The sequence below is a fragment of the Lactuca saligna genome, chromosome 5, assembly GCF_052625555.1.
Source record: "Lactuca saligna cultivar CGN05327 chromosome 5, ASM5262555v1, whole genome shotgun sequence".
NCBI classification, from domain to species: domain Eukaryota; kingdom Viridiplantae; phylum Streptophyta; class Magnoliopsida; order Asterales; family Asteraceae; genus Lactuca; species Lactuca saligna.
The window spans coordinates 127,967,354-127,991,104 of NC_136421.1; the positions used below are offsets into that span (position 1 = coordinate 127,967,354).

A 23,751-nucleotide genomic window follows, 5' to 3' on the forward strand; every position below is an offset into this window, starting at 1 on the left:
AGTGGAGGAGCAGTAACTTGGAAAAGTTCCAAACAGGAGACTGTAGCTGATACAACATGCGAATCAGAATACATAGCAGTAAGCAAAGTGTCGCATGAGGCAAACAACTTCATCAGAGACCTTGAGTTGTACCAGCTATAAAGAAGCCTATGGAGATTTTCTGTGACAACGGGGGTGCGGTCGCCTTAGCAAGGAACCAAGGGATCATGGCAGATCCATGCACATCGAGGGAAAAAATCAATTCATAAGACATCGAGTAGAAGAAAGAATCCTCATAATGAAGGGGATATCGTCATAGGAGAACCCTACATATCCCCTTACAAAGGGATAAAGTAGGGTTAAGCACTTGCAGCATGCTAGGAGTATCGGTCTGAAGGACGATATTAGTTTTAATGATTAGATAGACATTTAAAAAGTTGTAATAACTAAAATGTAATTGGTATTTGATGACTGAATAAAAGGAGTTTTATTTATAAGTAAGGATACTATCTTATGTCAATTATTTACTATTGTTTCACTTTTTTCATGTTTTGACATCCAGAATAATAAGATTATTCAAACCATCCGCAGTATATAATACTTTGGAAGTAGGTTATGAAAGTAGACTATCATTAATGGGTTTTTATAAGATTGTCTAAGGTGTTAGACATTGAAAAAGTTTGCTACAAACATTCATGAGTGCTCTTGATGTTATAAAACGTATAGTCTTCAAACCAAGATATATGAATTGTTGATTACGAGTTGACTGTACATTGATGATTCAAACCGCATTGGTAACTTGATGTTATAAAACGTATTATTATGTATGATTTAACGAGTAGTTAGTACAAAATGATATCTTGATGTTATAAAATGTATTATTATGTATTATTATATAATTCAAAGTTTATATGTTCCTTTTATCCTAAGAGGATCGAAAGCGATATCTTGGGCCCCTTCATGATTTTGTTTTGAGTTATGTGTCGGGCCCGATCAGAGCTAAATTGATGTATTCAATTAAGTTCTATGTCAAACAAATCAGAAATCGGGAAACAAACAGCAGAACAATAAGTACGACTATGTTCCATGTATTTTTCCGCATGATATCTTGAAGAACAAAGGATTATATGATTCCTTATCTAATGGATGCATCAGAGTTCGACAACGGCTTTTGAGAGCTACAATTGCTAATCGGACTTTGAAATTACATTGTCAGTTATAGTTATTAGAATTATCCAAGTGGGGGACTATTGGATTAGGTGTCTAAGCCCATAACTATAATGGGTATGTACTTGACCCGATAGTAGCATGGTCCGTTTCAGGTTTCCTTCATCAGAACAATTTGATAAGATAGATATTTGAGAAAGAGGTTAGTTGTGATTTATTAATATATTATAAGTATAATATATCAATTAAGGAATCATATTATTAAATTAGTATTGATTAAGAATTAATTTGGTGATCAAAAGAGAGTGATTAAATAAATAGGGACTGATGGCTCATCGACCAGAATAGATGACATCACTTGACTATTCTAGCCAGTCTAGTTAATTACATTGCTATCACGGACTTATAACCTATAGACTTTGATAAAATAGGATACCATATTTATCAAATCTATGAATATTGGTTGCCCTACATAATTTACACTAACCAAGGACACCCCTGCTTGAGTAGTCAAACATGTTGGATTAGGTGTCTAAGCCCATAACTATAATTGGTATGTACTTGACGTGATAGTAGCATGGTCCATTTCGGGTTGCCTTCATCAGAAAATTTTGATAAGATGGATATTTGAGAAAGAGGATAGTTTTGATTTATTATTATATTCTCAGAATAATATATTAATTGAGAACTCATATTATTTAATTAGTATTGATCAAAAATTAATTTGGAATTAATTTAGTGATCAAAAGAGACTGATTAAATAAACAGGGACTGATTATGTAAATCATTGAAACATATGGTGTGGGCTAATAATCCATGATTGGTTTGTGTTGGACTAAGCTTATGTGAAAGTTCATTAAGTGATAATCCAAATCAATTGTTGGATCATAGTCCTAAGTGTAAGAATTAGGGTTTTCATATGACTCTTGGAATTCTACACTATAAGTATGTTCCCTTAAGCCCTAAAATGGGACACACTAGCATGATAGCAAGAGTATAGCCGATTTTAGGATCTCCTAAGCCTCTCTCATTTGTCCTCTAATTGTTTATTGGTGTTTGTGACTTGTTTGAGGCATCACACTTGCGGTGCTAAGCTCTTATAAGGCCAAGTTCTACAAGCTACATCAAAAGGTAATCTTCTAAATAGTTTTTATGATACATATATCAAAGTTGCATGCTAATTACGCTTCAAGCTTTGGAAAAAGAATATTACATGTATAATTAGAGAAAACATTGACCCAAAGCATTAGGGTTGTATGTGCACTATACGGATGTTAGAGTACATAAAACCCATCAAAACGTATACTCACACAACTCATCAGGTAAGGTTATTCTTCCATATGATTTTCGAATTAGGATCTGTGAAGGTCGGTTAGGTTGGGTAGCTGATCCTAGGTCAGAATTTATATATTTTATCTGACAACGTTGTTTGCAGGAATGATATTACTTATTATCATTAAATTATTATGGGCTTGAAAACCCTACGCGTTTCACTACTAGAAAAATACTCTTTAATGACACGCATTGTGTGTCATAAAAGCCACAGATGACATGCAAATGCATGTCAAGGAAGTCCTTGTCATAAAGGAAGACAACACGTACTTGCGTGTCGTAAACTTACGATGCGCTCTTACGACATGCAATGCATTTCAAGGAAGGCCCTGTGATAAAGAAGACGACACCCATTTGCGTGTCGTAACCATATGACGCGCATTTACGACTCACAATGTGTAGTATTAAAGCCCCTGTCATAAAGAAATAAGACACACATTTTTGTGTGTCATAAATTTAAACGTTTTAAAATATATATATATATATATATATATATATATATATATATATATATATATATATATATATATATATATATATATATATATTGATAGATCTACTAGTTTTAAAATTAACAAACACATTTAAAGTCTCATAACACAAAATAAAATACTTATATAACAAAACAATCCATTTCATAAAATAAATGTACTAATATTCAAAATAAATCACATTTAATTATTATTTTATTAACACTAGTCAAACTAGAAAAATAAATCTTCGTAATCCATAGAACAACAAACATAAAACACAAACTGTTTTGGAAATCTAGATCTTTGTTACATGTGCACAATGTAATAGCACCTTTTTTATTAACTACCATAGTGCAAATTCGGTTTTTTCCATTGTTTTAATTCTCCGTCATTCTTTAAATACCAACATTTGTATGTTAAATTGCATCGACACAAACACAAAGGTAAAGTGATAATTATAAAGAATACTACATTCACCCAAAAAAATACGAAATTAAAAAAAGGATAAGATAAATCTTCTTTTAACATAAGGTTTATAGTGATTTTTTATAACTTTTTAATGCATATACAAGCTACATTTAAGAACTTAGGGTTTGTATGGAAATTACGACTCATGTAAACAAAGATAAGCAAACTTACCCTAATCCACAAGCAAGTGTGATCAGTGAAACTGTATACCACTCCCATGGTGCATACCATCTTTGCAAGATTGGCCACTCCAATCCACTTCCCTCAATTCCATCATTGATCAGAATGAGAACTTGCAAATTTACAAACTTGAATCAGAATAATAAAAGACAATTAAAAAGGGTAAATCTTTAAAATTCCAATTACAGCTATAGGTGTAAATCTGTAAAATTCACTAAATTCTCCTACATTAAAGAAAATATTTTAATTCTATGAGAATTCAACTGAAATACCAAAATCACACTTATTTATTTAAAATAAAAAAAAATAAAAAATAAAAAAAAAAAACCCTAATGTGTCCACCACGTATATACTTGTTTCAGATGTAAGTGGATCCCCATGTGACCTCAGCGTCACATGGACCCCTTTTTTCTGCAAGTCTTGTATAGATAATACTAAAAAAAACATTAGTTTTATAAGTTATAACTCATAACAATAAATAAAGAGAAAGTTGAGATGGAATCATGGAATCATACAAGATTGAAGAAAAAAATTACTTAATACATACATCTATAAAAAGAAATTAAAAATTAATTTTATAAGTTAAACTACATACATCTATAAATAGAAATTCAAAATTAATAATAAATTAAAAAATATTTATTAAATTTTTTATCAAGGAAAGTAGTAACAAATATCAGTTTAACAAAAAGAAAGAATGTCTTACCAAATCTTCAGGTAACCAGGATGGCTTTCTCGAGAATAAAATAGAGATAGTAGTTGTTTTATCCCTAATTTCATAAATAAATATGGTGATAATATATGGTTCTTAATATACCATGGGAACAAAAACTATAATTTAGAATATAGACCAAAAAGAAAGATGTTTTAAAAGGAAAAAATCCTAGAAGAAATACAAATGAAATATAAATACCTCAACTGGCTCGGAAGAAATATACCCAATATCAAATATGTGAACTTATGTTAATGTAACACTATAATTTTCAAACCCAATTTTTCATTTTTAATTTCATAAAACACATGTAATTTTAAATAAACACCATTTAATAGTCAACAGAGTTATCAAAACATTATCAAAATCCAAGATCCTCATTCATTACTATTTTCTCTTTCATGTACAATCGAGCTGCAGCCTTCCCGCGATCCTGATAAGAACCTGAAACACATAACATATAACACGGTATGCACGAAGCTTAGTGAGTTTCCCCAAAATACCACATACATATATTAGCCTCTCGAGGCTATAATTCTGCAGGACCCTCCAGTCCGATGTGTCTCAGCGAGACCCTCCAGTCCCATATCTCGTTGCACCCTCTGGTCTGATATAGCTCGTTGGACCCTCCGTTCTAGTCTGGTTGAGGACCCTCTGGCCTCATAAATCGTTGGACCCTCTGATCTGATCTATAAAACCCTACATGAGATAAATCACAAAGAAATAATGCACAACATAACACATAAGGCAGGATAACATAATACTCAATGTAAGCACATAAGACCTTCCAGTCACACATAACTACCACTCAAGGTAAGGTATAGTGAGAATACTCACCTCGGTTGAATAACAACCCAAACTCTATTGCTACGCACCGGCCACTAACTCTGTCCCAAACCCACAATAATCTCAATTAGAACTAGGTCCAAACTCTCACTCATTGGGTCTAGAGGTTGATCAATAACCAACTCATCAATGCCCTAAACCGATTGGGCCCACCAAGGCCCAATAATAAATGTGTCCTGTCAAGGCCCAAATCTCAAACTAAATGATAGGCGCAACATTAGATAAACTCCCCAAGCCCACTAAAGGCCCACTTTGCTAAACTGGGCCCACTCCCTCCAATGGGCCTCACCCCAAGCCCAAATATATCCTTGGCACATAACTTTAGACTATTGATAGCCCAACAGCCCAAGGCATGGCCCAAAGCATGGCCCAAACCACAAAGCCCAACACAGACAAGTTACGTGGGGCGTACACCTATGTACGCTAAGCATACCAACTCGCTGGGAAGTACATTAGGTGTACCTGCACGTACGCTCAGCGTAACCATCCTGATAAGCTCTTTTCCACTAAGTTCTTGCTTATTACATCATTCCAAAGGCTACAAACTCATATTCAGGTCGTTATCATCCTCTTAATCCTTAAAGGCATAATCTTGGTGATTTGCATTCCACCAAATAAGCTCAATCTCAAAAGGCAACAACATACTTCCATAACAAGAGCTAGACATCATGTATGACATCATTAGGACCATCAAGATTGAAACTTTACTGCTTAAGGGACCCTTTTAGCTCTAAGGGTGGCAACCTTAAGCTCAAAAACGAGATTCCAACATAAAGGTCCAAACTTGGGACTAAAACAACTCCAAACTCCACTACACAAGATCTATGCATTCTTAAAGAAAGTTATAAACTTTATACCTCAAAGGAGCTCCAAATGATGATGTTATTCCAGATCCATGAGCTCCAAACTCCTAAGTTCTTCGTGGCCAACTTCCTTTTTTGCAAATCCCAAGCTTACACCATCCACTGAACCTCTTGAAGACCAAATGTCCCAAAGGAAGAAGATACGATGCATTCAAGGGCTTCTCTGAGGTTGGGGAACAAACATGGAGGATAGGGTTCGAACCATAATGTTATTTATATAGTGGCACGCCCTACATTTAAGGTTTCTAGACTCTGGACGTATGCTTGGCGTTCGCCAAGGAGCACCATGACCATTTACCTTATACGCTGGGTGTAACCCAGCCTTATGTTGGGTATGCCCACGCGCTTCCATTTCACATGCATGGCCTTCCATGCCAACTTTTATCCTTAAGGGACCATTTATGTCAAAAACCTCTAAGTGTCATATCTTCCTCATCTGATATCCGTTTTCGGCGAACTTTATATCTATGAAAAGCTAACGATAAGCTCTACACTTCTATCAACTTATATATCCCAGAGCCCACTTGAGCACAGATCCAAAATTTATGAAAAGCCCAAACCAACACTTGACAATACCCTTAGGATCTAAAGCACAACCCGAACCCTTTTCTCACTTAATACACCCTATCCATATCCAAGAAGGCCTAAAAATTTCTCTTACAAATTCTCAAAAACTTCTCATATTCAGATTACGGGCCACAAGCCTTAAATCACAAAACAATCTGGAACATGATGTTACAACTCTCCCCCAGTTAAATTAGATTTCGCCCTAGAAATCGTTCCTTTTCTTCTCATAGATCGAAACAAATAACCCAAGAAGCACAACCGGAAAATCTCTTAACATTCGACGATCCTTCTCCCAAGACATCCGAAACCAGATAAAATTTTCCCAAGCCGAAGAAGGATGGACCCCTTTTTCCATGAAGATACCTTCCCTGACATTTCAGAACTAGAAACTATAGTGTTCTGTCTCCCCGATAGACCGCCAATGCCGAATATCACCGTGATAATTGCTCATCGAACAACATACTCGGATAAAATAGTCCCAATTCAAAGTATCGGATCAGCTCCTGACCCAACGGTTGAACCTCCAAGGGCTACCCCGTGCACACCCAATAAAATGACTTTACAACGCTCCTGTTCACAATAACTATCTCAGCTCATTGCGACACCCAAGTCACATAGTTTGCTTTATCCCAAGCCGAAGACCACAACCCATTAGAAATCGATCCACTCTGGTCTAAGATATCAGATGAAGATCAGCACCCTTCTGCATGGATGTAACATCTGGAATTTCAGGTATTACATTTATTCTTTTTATTTTGAGTTTTGTGGAAGAACTCGGCGAGTTGGTGCGTAGACTCGCCGAGTAGAGACACGATTTCTCATCCGGATTAATGACCGGACTCGACGAGTCACATTGGTCGACTCGACGAGTTCGCGCTATTTAATGAAACCCTAATTTCTCGGGTTTGGGGCCTATTTAAAGGGCCTTATGGCCATCATTTGTGCTCACCAGCCCCGAGAGTGAAACCTTAGTGCACTTGAGCGTTTAGAGTGAGAGAAGGAGCCATTATCAACCTTGGAGGTGTTGTCTAGCAAAGGAAAGAAAGATTTAGCCAAGAGGAAGCAAGAAGGTTAACTTCCTGAAGATCTAAGGTCCAGAACATCACATTTGAGGTACTATTTTCGAACCATTTTCTGTTGAGGTGATGTTCATGTTGATTTAGGGTTGATTAAGCCCTTTTGTGGCTAGATCTAGTGCTCTTTTGGTCCCTTAAGTGAGTTAGGTTCTGGATCTGGACTCTTGGAGGTCCAGAGTGTCCCTTTGCCCAAGCTTTTTATGAATCCATGGAGGTTTTGGTTTGGGATCTTGGTGCTTGAGGTCAAATCACCATTTATGAGTCATTAGGTGTGATATGAGTGCAAAGACATGAACTTACGTGATAAATAAGCTTGGAAGGACTGGATCTATGAGTTAGTGGAACAGATATGACCTCAGAAGGTCGTTTGGGGTTGTGTATGGAATGCACTCGCCGAGTCCATTGGCATACTCGACGAGTTGGTGCGGGTTGTTTAGGGATTTCGAACCAGGGGTTGAGTAACCAAGTTGGGTGAGTGACTCGGTGAGTCGGAAGGGACTCAGAGGAATCGGGTCCCCATAGAGACTCGACGAGTCCACGCCAGACTCGACGAGTTGGGGTTGACCGTTGACCATTGACCAGAGTTGACTGGTGTTAACTTGATAGGGTTACTCAAACTTAGTTGGGAAAGTGTTAATTAGAGATATATTGTGTTATAGGAGGACTATAGCTCGGGAGATCGAGCACTAGTGATTTCAAGGATTTACGAGTTACCGAGATACGCGAGTTGAGTCTTCTCACTATACTTTACCTTGAGTAGGTAAATAGAGTTATGTGATACAGTGTTTTATATATATTGTTGTTGCATTGCATTCTTCTATGTGATTTATGTTGTGCATGCTTGCAGAGTTAGAACCTGAGGGTTCACAGAGTTTGGGTGCACGGACCCACAAAGTTATAGCCTCGAGTGGCTAATATGTGTTATATGTGGTATTTTGGGGAACTCACTAAGCTTCGTGCTTACAATTTTTTGTGTTATGTGTTTCAGGTTTCTCTCAGGATCACGGGACGGCACCGGATTGATTGTAGACACCAGCGAAAGAGCCATGTTTTGAGGATCCTGGTTTATTATGCAAGTGAAAATGGAGTTATGTTTTGTAATTTGATTATGAATGAGATTTTAAGAAAAGTATTTTTAAGAATTAAACCATTATATTTAAATGAAAATGTTTTTTGAAATTTACGGTGTTACAATGGATCCCATCTCTGAATCCGGAATCTCATTTTTCCTACCCAACGCACCACCGAAACTAACTCAAACTCGGGAGTCTGGTCTGACACATATTTGGAACCACTCGTCCCGATGAACCACTCAACTCATGACTCATGACCCGTAACTCGTGCGTACACCACTTCCTCAATTCCCTTTGATTGCGATAACCATAACTCAACTTAGAATATAACAATTCCCGACAAAATGGATACCCCATTCTTCCCCCTGGTTCGACCACCAGGCTCTCAAAAACTCAAATATTAGAGCTACGCCAGCCCAAAATTCTTTCGCGTCATGCTCTGAACAAAGAGTATTGCATCACAACACTCTCTCGCTGACTAGTGAGTACTACGGCTCTCTGTATCATCACAACAACCTCCCACTAATTAGTGAGTAGTACGGCTCCCCGCAGCATCACAACAACCTCTCACTGATTAATGAGTACTACAGCTCCCCACAGCATCACAACAACCCTCACTGACTAGTGAGTACATCACAATAACCTTTCACTGACTAGTGAGTACTACGGCTCCCAGCAGTATCACAACAACCTTTCACTGACTAGTGAGTACTACTTCTCCCTGCAGCATCACTACACCCCTTTTCACTAACTCATTGAAACTGTAGCTCGCCGCTGTCTTACTACACTTGCTCTTATCAATTCACGATCTTATCCTCAGGTCAACGCTATACTTCGATCATTAACTCACGCCCTATGGACCAACCATAGATAGGTGTACAAACTTTCCCAATTTATGCATCACTATTTTTGATGATGTCCGTCTTAACAAAACACCTTTCCTGCTGCTGTCCACATTCTCGAATAATCTCATTTGATGTCAATTGACCAAAGGGCTCCCACTGGAACTGTAGATACTTGATACACCACTTCCTATTTGAAACTTAAAACTCAAAATAATCTGATATTTAGGAAATTATACTCGGATACCCCAGTGCACCATCATCGCACCTCGCAATGTCTTGACTTTACCACTGATCTCATACTCGTGGCATCATACTCAGATACCATATTGCTTCCTCGAAATCTCGCAACCGATCCTCCTTTCGTGCTACTTGTAACCCAGAAGACTCCATTTCCCAATTTGAAACACGGAGAAATCGCCAATGACTCAGAATACGAAGTTGACCATTTCCAAAGAGCATAGAATAATCTATTCATCAAACCAAATTTTCTTAACTGCCGAAGTATTCTCACGAGCCAACCACTTCGAATTCACCATTACAGCCAAAAACTTTCCTACCTACCACAAGGCCTTTGACCAATGGCCACCTGTCGTGCAGACACTCATCCTTTCTTGAACACGTACAACATGCATTAACTCATTCTGCAACCCTGGTCTCATGAATCCATAGTGCATGTCTCTGTATCCAACTCCTTAACCATTCTTGAGCGAGTCTCTGATCGTGTCAAAAAAATACCCAGTTCTCCCCTACTTAGGATTCGAACCGTCACCAATCGGCGCATGAATAAAATATTCCACAGATTGTTTCAACCAGGAACATCACACTTACCCTTGGAAGGTACTACTCAATGCTCGATGGTCTCCCCGATGGAGACCCCACAACTCCATGTATCCCGAATTTCAAATGACATCCTTAAAAACTTCTCATTATGATTGCCTCTAATTATATAGAATCTCATTCCATCCCATTACCGGACATCTCAACTATCTAGTAGTAATCCCTGACTCATAATTTGACAATGATGAGCTATGATACCCCTCATCATCGACTCCTCAACCAACGTTCCATCACGTGAGTTATCATAAGAGAGGAGTCCTCACACTTGATACCCATCATAGACAATAAGAGCCACTAACCCGATATAGTCCTCTTGATCGTCTTACGCTACAGCTGGCACATGCCCTACTATACTCAAATAGAGTGCACCCTAGTCCTTGACTATCTCAGTCCCCACTGACCACCTGCTCATGCTATATCATCGCCTTGCAGCAGACATACTGCCCATAAATTCTTAGGGAAGATCTCCATCAATGCTAACCCGCAAGGTTTATCCCCAAGCTCAAAACATAAATCTCAACACCTCTTATGTTTCCCACAGGATACAGAAATAGCACCACTCAAGTCACTGAAAGTGACATCTCCATCATCGGCTGATTGCCCAACTTAAGTCGCAATCCTCCATAAATTCCATCTCTACTCATCCTTGAGTCTTGCAACTTCATTTGACATATCACCAAAAATACCTTGGAATTATCTCAACTTCCCTCACAAGTGATGCTTCGTTGGAACTTGTTCCACATGGCCCCTCGGACCTCGTACTTTTTTGCACCCGATCTCAGTATAACCAACACAACGGAATACCTGGTAGAACCGGTAACACTAACCACCACAGTCATGGTACTCGAACCATGTGGCCACCTCTCGGTCTGCTATAAACCATGGTACTCGAACCATGTTATCTCACCTCAATCCACTATAAAGCATGGTACTCAAACCATGGCTTCACCAATCCAGCTGCTACTTAGCATGGTACATGAACCATGACATCACCCTTCAATCTGCTACCAATCATGGTACTCGAACCATGGCGTCACCTCCCAGCCTGCTACTTAGAATATCCAAAATACTCCCTGCATCAAGTATGGGTCCTTTGATTTCAGTAGTACGGGCCCATACTACTTGCCACATCTACCCATACTTTCCACACGGACTATCCCAAATTTCCTAAGTAGCTGCTCAACCTTCTTGTTTGTCCATCCCGTTACATGTGTTCGCTCCCCAATGAAATGCTCTACCCTGTCAGCACACTCATGTGGCCATGATCACCCCCTAGGCTCTTCCTAGGTGCTCACATTTCTCTGCCATCAGCTGCTGAAGAACTCCTAATGATGCCAGCTGTCTACCTCCTAAATATTGTCATATTCACTTAGTAGCTAACTCCCATCATTGAGAGTTCCACAAATCACAAAGCCTGCGGGATTCGGGTATCGAATAATCTCTATCAACACATATACCCACTCTATCTTACAACTCCCCTTACTATACTCGTACTCAAAAGATACCACGGAGCTCAAGCAACTCCACCCTCACGGGTATTTGACTACATTCTCAGTAGGCTCCTCAAATGCACATCTAGGTATCTCTCTTAGATTATTCCTCTACTCAGATCCCTCTCTATAAGGGATTCCTGCTGGATACTCATACTCTACACATACTCAAAAGCAAATCACAGATAGCAGTAACTCCTAAGCTAAGGTATCACAAATCAGGCCACTTTATCCTTAAAATATGAAGTATGTAGTCTGCTATCTAGCATGCATAACATATCACATACCATTCATAACACACAACGTAAGGGTACATGGGAAATCACAGTTCGGGTGCTGGCTGATTATATACACTGCTCTTCTCCGTTTTCTCTTGAAGTATTTTAATCCTTTCCAGAAAAATCGTTTCTTTTGAAAACTTTCCTCAAATCCTTAGTTTGATTCCAGATATACCCGAATTTGTATTCGAATCCCTCAAACCAATACTCTGATACCAAGTTGTAACATTGTAATTTTCAAACCAAAATTTTCATTTTTAATTTCATAAAATACATGTTATTTTAAATAAACACCATTTAATAGTCAACAAAGTTTTCAAAACATTATCAAAATCCATGATCCTAATTCATTACTATTTTCTCTTTCGTGTACAATCGAGCCGTAGCCTTCCCACGATCCTGATAAGAACCTAAAATACATAACACATAACACGGTATGCACGAAGCTTAGTGAGTTTCCCAAAAATACATCATTCATTACTATTTTCTCTTTTGTGTACAATCTAGCTCGTTGGACCCTCCGGTCTGGTCTGGTTGAGGACCCTCTGGCCCTATAAATCATTGGACCCTCTGGTCTAATCTGTAAAACTCTGCATGTCATAAATCACAAAGAAATAATGCACAACATAACACATAAGGCAGGATAACATAATACTCAATGTAAACACATAAGACCTTCCGGTCACACATAACTACCACTCAAGGTAAGGTATAGTGAGAAGACTCACCTCGGTTGACGAACAACCCCTATAAATGTTATTGCTACGCACCGGCCACTAACTCTGTGCCAAACTCACAATTATCTCAATTAGAACTAAGTCCAAACTCTCACTCATTAGGTCTAGAGGTTGATCAATACCCAACTAATCAATGCCCTAAACCCATTGGGCCCCTAAGGCCCAATAATAAATGTGTCCTGTTAAGGCCCAAATCTCAAACTAAATGGCAGGGCCAACATTAGATAAACTCCCCAAGCCCACTAAAGGCCCACTTTACTAAACTAGGCCCACTCCTTCCAATGGGCCTCACCCCAAGCCCAAATATATCTGTAGCCCATACCTTTAGACTATTGATAGCACAACAACCCAAGGCATGGCCCAAAGCAGGGCCCAAAACACAAAGCCCAACACAGACAAGTTACGCAGGGCGCACACCTATGTACGCTAAGCGTACCAACTCGCTAGGAAGTGCGCTGGGCGTACCTGCACGTACGTTTAGCGTAACCATCCTGATAAGCTCTTTTTCCATTAAGTGCTTATTACTTCATTCCAAAGGCTACAAACTCAGATCCAGGTCCTTATCATCCTCTTAATCCTTAAAGGTATAATCTTGGTGACTCGCATTCCACCAAATAAGCTCAAACTCAAAAGGCAACAACATACTTCCGTAACAAGGGCTAGATATCATGCATAAACTCATTAGGACCATCAAGATTGAAACTTTACTACTTAAGGGACCCTTTTAGCTCTGAGGGTGGCAACCTTAAGCTCAAAAACGAGATTCCAACATAAAGGTCGAAACTTGGGAATAAAACAACTCCAAAACTCCACTACACAAGATCTATGCATTCTAAAATAAAGTTATGAATTTATACCTCAAAAGAGCTCCAAATGATGATGTTATTCCAGATCCATGAGCTCCAAACTCCCAAGTTCTTCCTGGCCAACTTCCTTCTTTGCAAATCCCAAGCTTACATCACCCAGTGAACGTTTTAAAGACCAAATCTCCCAAAGGAAGAAGATATGAGGTATTCAAGGGCTTCTCTGAGGTTAGGGAACAAACATGGAGGCTAGGGTTCGAACCATAATGTTCTTTATATAGTGGCACACCCTACATTTAGGGTTTCTGGACTCTGGACGTACGTTGGGCATACGCCAAGGAGCACCTGCAACCATTTCCCTTATACGATGGGTGTAACCCAACCTTACGTTGGGTGTACCCACGCGCTTCCATTTCACATGCATGGCCTCCCATGCCAACTTTTCTCCTTATGGGACCATTTATGTCAAAAACCTCCAAGTGTCATATTTTCCTCATCTGATCTCCGTTTTCGGCGAACTTTATATCCACGAAAAGGTAACAACAAGCTCTACACTTCTATCAACTTATATATATCTATATATATATATATATATATATATATATATATATCCCAGAGCCCACCCGAGCTCAGATCCAAAATTTATGAAAAGCCCAACCCAATGCTTGCCAATACCCTTGGGACCTAAAGCACAACACGAACCCTTTTTTCACACACTACCCTATCCATATCCAAGAAGGCCTAAACATTTCTCCTTAAAAATCTCGAAACCTTCTCATATTCAGATTACGGCCCATCAGCTTAAATCACAAAACAATCTGGAACAAGATGTTACAGTTAATGAAGACGCCATTTTCATCTTCTTTTTCAGCTAGCACTAAAGATGATTGTTGAGGGATTTAACATACCAAATGTGGGTGAAGACCAAAGTTGGATATCACCAATGGGAGATAGAGGAGCCGTTAATAATCAATAAATTAGACTGGGAAGACAACCTTCATCTTTGAGACGTTATGTTGACCTAATCATCATATCAGAACAAAATTGCACCCGTAGAGGTGTGAAAACATGTGATGTGCCAAAAATCAGAATGAACAAGGTTATGAGGACAAACCTAAGGATTCGCCTTGGTGATGTTTTGTCTGTTCACCAATGTCCATATGTTAAGTATGGAAAGTCCATCCATGTCCTTCCACTTGATGAAACCATTGAAGATGTCACTTGAGACTTGTTTGATGCATATCTAAAACATAAGTCTACTCACACAACATTTTATTAAGTGTTTATATCATAATTTCTCTCTAACTAGTCTAAACGGCATTCTTGCAGTTCTCGATCAATACTTCTCGAATTGAGGGTATAGAACCCTCGTCTTCTGTTGTATGCACTTACATCTGACATATGAATGCTTTGATGTCTTCCCTTAATAGCTAGTGTGTGATGAGTCGAATATAGTTCTTGTATGCCAAAACCCTAAATGGATGTGAGATTGAAGAAGAAAAGCATACGCGAGGGAAGTGTTTTTGAAACTTTGGATGAAAATCATGATTATATGTAAGGGGGAAATAAAAGCCCTAGTTGCTGGTCGCCATTTTTTGATCTTCAGGAATGGACATGCGTTTTTAAGAAAAAAAATTATATAAGTTTTTAGAGCTGTATAGCAGAGATGGTATCATGGTTAGGGTTCGTAGAGAGAACGGAAGAGAAGAATGAAGGAGATCTTCAAGCGAGGTATTTAAAATTTTTAGAATTTTAAGAGGATTTCATTTCCCCTTTTGAGAACCTGCATTTTGAGTAAAAACTATAAAGTGACATTCACAGAGGATGCACATTTAAAATAAGCACCCTCCATGTTTGTAATTTTTTTTGTAGGACGATAATTTTAGGGCACGTACAAATACGTGCCCTCTATCCTTCAATATTTGGAAAGTTGGTATTATTTTTAGGACATACAAAAAAATGTGTATCGAAAATCAGTGTGTTTCATTGTTCAAGTGTCATTAAAGGGTATTTTACTTGTAGTGGACCACTAGGTTTTCCCAGACCTGACCCACTCATTTTTACACATCCGGGTAGTGGAACCAAGGCTACTATAGTCTAGTTAGGATGTTGAGTGTAATAAAGAGATGTGCACATAATAACTTTTTTCGGACCTTTATATTTTATGCTGTAATGTATGTTTGGATATGAACGAATGATATCCTCAAGGTTTTAATAATAATAAAAAAAAGTTTCGTTATCTTAAAAATTTTGATTTATCTAGGAATTTTGGCATCTCAATTCATAATGCGTGAAAAATTGTTTTAATCGATTCTGAAAAATAGGGGATGTCACGAAGCACAAGTAGTATTTTCATACTGCTCAAACACTCAACTATATCAAAATACTATCGAACCAAACAAACAAGATTGCACTACACGATTGTTGGGGCCAATTCATATAATTCATATCCATGATGGTTTATAATATGTGGTGACACCATCCAATAATTGGAATGAGAAGCTCACTGTTCAACATTGTTCCTGCGATCATCCAACCATGGGAATGAAGATTCACGAACAACACCTCAATGGTCCTATAGGCACACAACCACCATTCCAATGACCTGTAGGAACCTAGTTAACATTACTCCAACACCTTCCATACGTAACTCAATCCATACAACTCTATTACACACAAACCCCACCACAATTTAAACTGCTACCGACACATCGCCAGATGACACCGTGATTGCACATGACTAGGAAATAAGATAAAAAGTTGAATACTTGTTCCATCCCAAAAGTAATAAATCAGACGAGAACCATGCAAAAAGTCATATCCAATGTTCTCAGGCTATCTTATTGAGTCCACCTAAAATCCTCATAACAATATATTATGAACTACTACAATACACACTCCCAAGGGGATCACGTAACCATCCCTAAATCTACTATATTCCATCTTCATTATAACCTTACCCAAAGGGTAGAGTACTAGTGGATCTAATGAAATGAAGAACCTCAACCACTAACAAAAACATTCTTCCAAACAATCGAAGTAAGATCCCACACCTTAAATGAAACTGAACATATCCCACCCATGCGCAACTAACCTGATAAAACTTACAAACATGGTGGAAAATTCGAAAAAATATCAACAAATTTTGTTAGAACCCTGATCGGATAAACCCAAATACCAACTTGGTTGGACTCTACATAAACCCACGATCACACTTGAAAATTAAACAACATTACTGCAACTTCCGAACATTCACTATCCAAAGACAACCACAAAACCCAAACTTTCTAGAAACAAAAATACTACAACCAACAACAAAGTGCACACTTACCTAGAAACCTATATATACTATTGAAAAAGCCTTGCTGAAGGATGGACACACCAACTGCTCCTTTAAATATTACTGCTCAAAACCCTCGAACGACCCTCCAAATGCTGACGTGGAACAGAATAACCAATCGATTGAAAATAAACCCATAAACTAAACTTAATGATCTCATATGCTTTTTGATGAATCCCATATAGAAATACACATAATGAAATATGAAGCTGATCAACAGATCAACCACGACCCATTAACCAAAGATAACCGACACCCATAATACAATCTAACCATATCCTCTATTTCTGATATACAACCTGAGCGGCTCAAAAGCTGCTCTATCAAGAATCCTAGCTTTCGAAAGGAACTACTGACCAAAATGATTTCATTACCCAGTTGCTTTCTGCTGCAAGGAAAACTCGTATATCCCGGAATACATAATATTGACGAAAAATTTATCACCACTCATAATTCGGCCAATCCTTGAATTCTCCATGACCACCAAGGAATCCGACAAATCCTTAAAAAAAGCAACGTGAATACTTCTTAGTCACTAACACTATGATGGTAGCCTACTTTACTTCTCTTATGTAGCAATAATTTGGAACCAAAACCTTTCATACTTGAACTGTATATTCCCTGGCCTATTTTACCCAAATCAAAAAATCGAACAATTCATTGGTACTCTGATCATAATACTCATTTGTCCCCCACTTAGGGTTCGAACTACCACCGAATGATGTATGCGAAGTATACATCCTTAAATCGGATCAAACAAATACATACCAAACTTGACTCTAGGAGTTCATAACATAGAATAGGATAAACCTTCGGATAATAATTAGTCATTCTCATGGAAACTTTGAATCTCAGATGGAGACCTCAGAAACTCCCACAGCAACACCGCCTCACACTTGGCGAATTCACATAGGACACCATTTGATTGATGATGCACCATAATGATTGAACATTGCACACTACAAACTTTCACTTGACGAAATGATCCCCAACCTCATCCTCATCTGAAACTTCAAGAATCCCTTGTAATAGCTTCGACAAACCTAGCATAATAGTAGAACTCCCTTACCCAAATCAGAAACATCTCAATGCTACCTTATGATAAGTAACCCTTTGCGTCCTTCCTCCACTTGTCACCCCATCTGCGGATCCCTAAACCTACTGAGCGAATAACAAATCATTGAGTTCTTTAATCTAACGGTGGTGATTGGTCGTGCACCACTTCCCTCTTCATTTTCCCGACTTCTAGTCCGTCCTTTGGTATCAAGTTCTTTACGTATAATAGTAACACCCAGTCCTCTCAAAACTAGATCAAAGGCCCAACTTGCAACATGATCTCAACTCTGGCCACCGAATCAAAGAACAATCAAGTCAAGCATCATTATATTTAAATATGGAAATGATTTACAGTGAACCAGACTTTACATATTGTGGCAGAAACTAATGTAAAGAGCATCGTCCCTTTCTTTTATTTATCGACTGGCACACATCCGATCTATTTTTCCTTAAACAAATGAGGCTGGATGAACATAACCAAGTCATAGAAAATGACATCCCAACCCATCGGCCGACCACCTAGCCTCAGGCTGCAATCCGTGAATCGATCATCACAATGGCCTCCTACTTAAGTCCTACGAATCAAACTAGCACTACTTCGAAAAAGTCCCTCGAGACCTTAGAATTAGCTATCTCACACTATTATGAACCCTTCAAACCTCATCTGCCATTACCACTTAGGCCCAAATAACTATCAAACTCATCCCTATCCCGAGCGGCCATAACTGAAAGACCGATAAAGACAGAAATAGGCAACAACTAACCCTAGTGTTATACCACACTATCTGTTATCAACCCACTCTATAATAACCCTTTGACTCTTCCTTATCCATAGATAGATCATGTGTTTATGATAGTACAAGCCCACACAACCATACACATATATCCATACTTGTCCCAAGAACAATCTCAAAGTTCCTAAGTCGCAACACACCACTACCGCTAAACATTCTATACATATACTCACATGCTCCCCTGATCACACATCACTAATCTTCCTAGAATCTCCTTCTAGGATTATCCTCGACCACACTCTCATACTGCTAGAAGCCTCTTCCAACACTATCAATCACCTCGTGTATGTAATTCATACATAATCCAAGATTAGATATACAGTCGAATAAATGATTCTAACCTAAGACCACAATCGAACAAGGAACATGAAGTATGGCTAAATCAACCATTCTAAGGCTATAGAATCCTAATTACGCATAACCAAGATGCGTACACATAGTAATTAATAACATCAGCCTAAACTCGAGTATTACAAAGCAATCAATCTACTAGGCTACAAGGCATCACAAAAATTAAGCAATTCTATCATGCAATTCCTAGAGGGATCCTTAGCCTATCCACTAGCATTCATTTTTAATAGTTTGTATACCAGGCACCAAAGGCATCTCTCTTAAGTATGTGTTGTAGCATGCAACCCTGAGCATATCCTTAGCCTAAATTCTAGCATGCATTTTAAACAGTTTATATATCATCAAGTATAACAAGTATTGATATTTTGGAAACCACTTTTAAGTTCTAGATCTGACTGACTGTACTCATCACATTCCCTTTCTCATTTTATTAAATTTGAAATTCAAACGAGTTGTGAAAATTCTCAGATCCTTAGTTTGTGTTTGGAATCACACGAGTATTCATCCAAATCTCTCAAACCAAGGCTCTGATACCAACTTGTAACATCCTATTTTTCATAATATTTTTTTTCATTTTTAAACTAGCATAAAAAAATCATTTTGATAAGGGTACATTCAAAGTAAAACCATGTGTTCATAAACTAACATCCATATATAAAACTAATAATGAACATATCACGTAATCTCAAATCATAAAACTGATGATGTGTGTGTACAGTCATGCCTGCACCTTCCCATGATCATTTGAAGTACCTAAAAACATTTAATCCACAACTATAAGCCAAAGTTTAGCGAGTTCCTCAAAATATCACATATAACACAACATAGCTAAACATATCTAACAACTATGGGTTATCAGCAATCATGTGTTATCAACAAGTGAAATACAAAAATATGTAGGTTACTAGTAAACTTGAGTTATTAGAACTCAAATACAATAGATGTGGGTTATCAACAACCCTAATTCATTCACAAATAAAATACAATATATGTAGGTTATCAGCAACCACGATCCATCATCGACTCATATAAACATAGTTTGGTTATTAGCAACCTTGAGCCATCAACGACTCACATACAACACATGATATATGTAATACAGTGAAAATATTTACATGAACCAAATGATAAAAGCTCAATGTCAACCTCAATAATAGAACGGCTAGCACAGGCAACCTAATACCATCTGAGACCAATCCATAACCAAATACTCAATTCTACCCAAATTTAACCAAAAGTAAAATTGGTCCAAAACTCAACAGTTGACCCACCATGTCATGGCCAACCCTATAGCCACGTTGTGGTAATTAAATGACAAAACATACGTAAGCAAATCCATGACATCGTACCGCGACCACCCACCCACCATGATGTGGTGAGCATCCAAAACAACTTAATGGATTAAATCCTTAACCCTTAACCTTTAGATCTCAAAAGCTCAGATCTGATTCTTCTAAAGGTCTTAACTGATTCCAACTTTATCCATTAAGACACCCTAATAATCCAAGATCTAAAGCCCTAAGTCCATAAAATGTCCCAACTCACCATGTTGTGGTGATGGGTTTCATAGATTATCCAACTTGAAACAATCATAACTTATTCATTTTAACTCTTGAAAGAGATAAAAAAAAATTGTACAGTCTTAAAGGCCTTACTCCTAAACAACATGAAATTACCACTAGAACAAAACATAATTCTTGGTAGAAGCATTGCTTTTATTCTAATGATGTTTTAGAATCATACTAGATATAATTATTCTTAGCCTATGGAAGGAATTGAAAAACTTGGAAGCATTTTATAAGTTTTGTCAGGTGAAGTAGATATTCCTAAGATACAGAGCTATTTGGTTTGATCTAGTTCAAACACATGAAGAATTCAAGGTTAAAGAGAGTCACCCCGTGTGCTCTAAGAGACTCTTAGCTCATAGAAATGACACATTTTGGCCCAAGAAATCCAAAAAGGACCACATATATGAATCTTCTTTCGCTAGGTGAAGCAGATATACCTTTTATATTTTATTTTCTAATTTTTGTTAAATGATATTTGTACAAGGAAAAACATTAAAAAAATAATTAAAAACACATTCACATGTTGAAACAATAGATACTTATACCCAACCTCATTCCCTTATTCTCTTTGCTTCATGTCTACTCCAACACCAGCTCTGGAAATCCCCCCTTACCCCCTATCACACACACATACACACCCCCACGCTTATTTACCTATAAATACCCTTAACCTTCTTTTATTTTCCAGATTACACCATCAGACCCAACACCCTTCATTTTATCTAAACCAAGAGAACCGGATAGGATTTCAAACCCAAAATTTGGTATTTGATCCTTCGATTAGTTTTATACGAAGCCAAGATTATTAAAATAAAGTGAACTTCATACCAATAGAACAACAATAGAAGTGTAGAGTAACCACCATCAATTACGGAGGGTAGAAATCCACAAATAGATTAACAAATCTAAAAGAAATAGTTATTTAGAGTGACCACATATTCAGGTTTAACAATAATGTATGACGTTATTTCTAGCTCTTAGATAAGGGTCAACATCTAAAGAGACATAATTTCAACAAAATAAAACACATACAAACCGATAAGAGAGAATCGTCGATGAATATGTGTGGCATATAGCTTTAGCGATTGTACCAATGATGTTAGTCATGACGATAAAGTAACTAAAACCTCCAATAGTTGTCATTGATTTAATGAGCATCTATTTGGATTATGTTTTGAGGAATTAAGGCTACTAAAATTTCTTAATTGTTGTAACTGGCAATGATTCAAATGTTTGTTGGGTTTTCTTTGTCTTTGGAGATTCCTTAATAAAAATGAATGTCTTTCTTGATGTCATCACAATCATTAATCTCACTCATCATTCTTGTCTTACTACGACTCAGAATCAATCAAGATTAGAGGTGAATTGACGGCTATAAATATGGATTACAAAATAATTTGTTATGTTGTAAGAAATTAAGGTTGGAATGCATTTGGATGCCCATTATGAGGAACATAGAAGATGATTTTATGAATTCATGAGACTAGGGTATTCAACGAGGTAAGAAAGAATGGATAAAAAAGGTGGTGATGGAAGGGAAGACTATTGGGGAGAGAAAATGAGCAGAGGGCAAAGCTTCAACATATAATTTGAGGGTCAAAAATATAATATGTATAACAATCGATGAGCAAGGGGGCCACCACCAAAATTTTATATTTTTTGGATTAACTGTATAAAATAAAAGTATAGGGGGCTATTTGTAAAAAAAACCCTCCCCTAATAAAGCTCCGCACATAAAAATGAGGTATTAAAAGGGGTGAAGGAGGATATGTAAATTTAGAAAGCATGGTAAGGTTTTATTTGGGTATTAATTGTTATTATATTTTTTTAATCAAATTTGGATTAAAAATATTAAATAAACAAATAAGGATAGATAAATCTTTACATTGCTAGGAGACCAACCCTACAAAAAATTAAAACCATTGGGACCATACTGGAAAAAATTGGAGATTAAACTTGAAAATCTAATAAACTAAAACTATTAATATGGTCATATATTTAGTATTTCTTTATCTATAAAATAATATTCTTTATAATATTTTATGAAGCGCATTACAACATTGTTTTCATAAAAAATGATAATTTTATAAATATAATAACTTTAAACAGTTATTATTTTTTTTTTAATTTCGAATAATAAAATGTATAAAAAACGATCTTATTTAAATTTTATAAGAAAAATAGTTGGACCCTCTACTGTTTGGAATCCATTTTTTCATCCTCTAACAAAAAAAAAGGGTCCACCCATGAGGCCATGACCAAATGTTTGTGAATCAAGCTGGAAGTGTACTACTCTCCAAAGGTTAATAAATGCGTATTGTACTTAAGAAAAATGAATAAGAATCGGTTTTGATAGAGCAAACAAACATTATAACCTTACTTAAAAATACAATTGATGTGTATAAATTTTTGTTTATGATTTGAGTGTTGTTTGTTTTCAAAGAGGTAAAATGTTTTAAGATTTAAATTATATTTGTAGAGATATGCTAATAAAGAATTAGACCAAACATTGTAGTATGTAATTTTATTTTCTTTTTTGTTTTTTTTTTTTTTTTTTTTTTGACGTTTATATACTGTTAAAATAAACTAAAATATAAATAATTTATTTTTTTAATTAAAAGAGTTTTTCAACACTGATATTTTAATATTCTAATTTTACAACATTAAAATTTAACCCATACCACGACAATAAGTTTATTTTTTTAAAAATTATTCGTTCCATATGATTTGAAACGACTTATTGGGTTGAAAAGCAATGGTTTTAATTTCTCCAAAATTAATATAGTTATTCTTTTTGGTAAACTCATAAAATATTATGATTTTATTATATTTACAAATATAATTCCTAATAAATAAAGATCTTTTGTCACATGTTACATTATTATTTATTTTTTCATATGTAATTTTGTGATTATT

The 23,751-nt window shown here is 36.9% G+C and overlaps 1 protein-coding gene across 1 annotated transcript in view; it reads right to left on the reverse strand.

The window, feature by feature from the left end:
* Positions 1-3,586: 3,586 nt before the first annotated feature.
* LOC145045704 (uncharacterized) overlaps positions 3,587-23,751 on the reverse strand; it is a 95,816-nt gene continuing 75,651 nt past the window's right edge. Inside the window, exons 6-9 of the mRNA XM_078994021.1 lie at positions 4,143-4,148; positions 3,953-4,033; positions 3,786-3,823; positions 3,587-3,727 (exon numbers count right to left, since the gene is read on the reverse strand). Of these exons, the coding sequence (XP_078850147.1) occupies positions 3,587-3,727; positions 3,786-3,823; positions 3,953-4,033; positions 4,143-4,148 (266 nt within the window). The remainder of the gene's footprint in view (positions 3,728-3,785; positions 3,824-3,952; positions 4,034-4,142; positions 4,149-23,751) is intronic.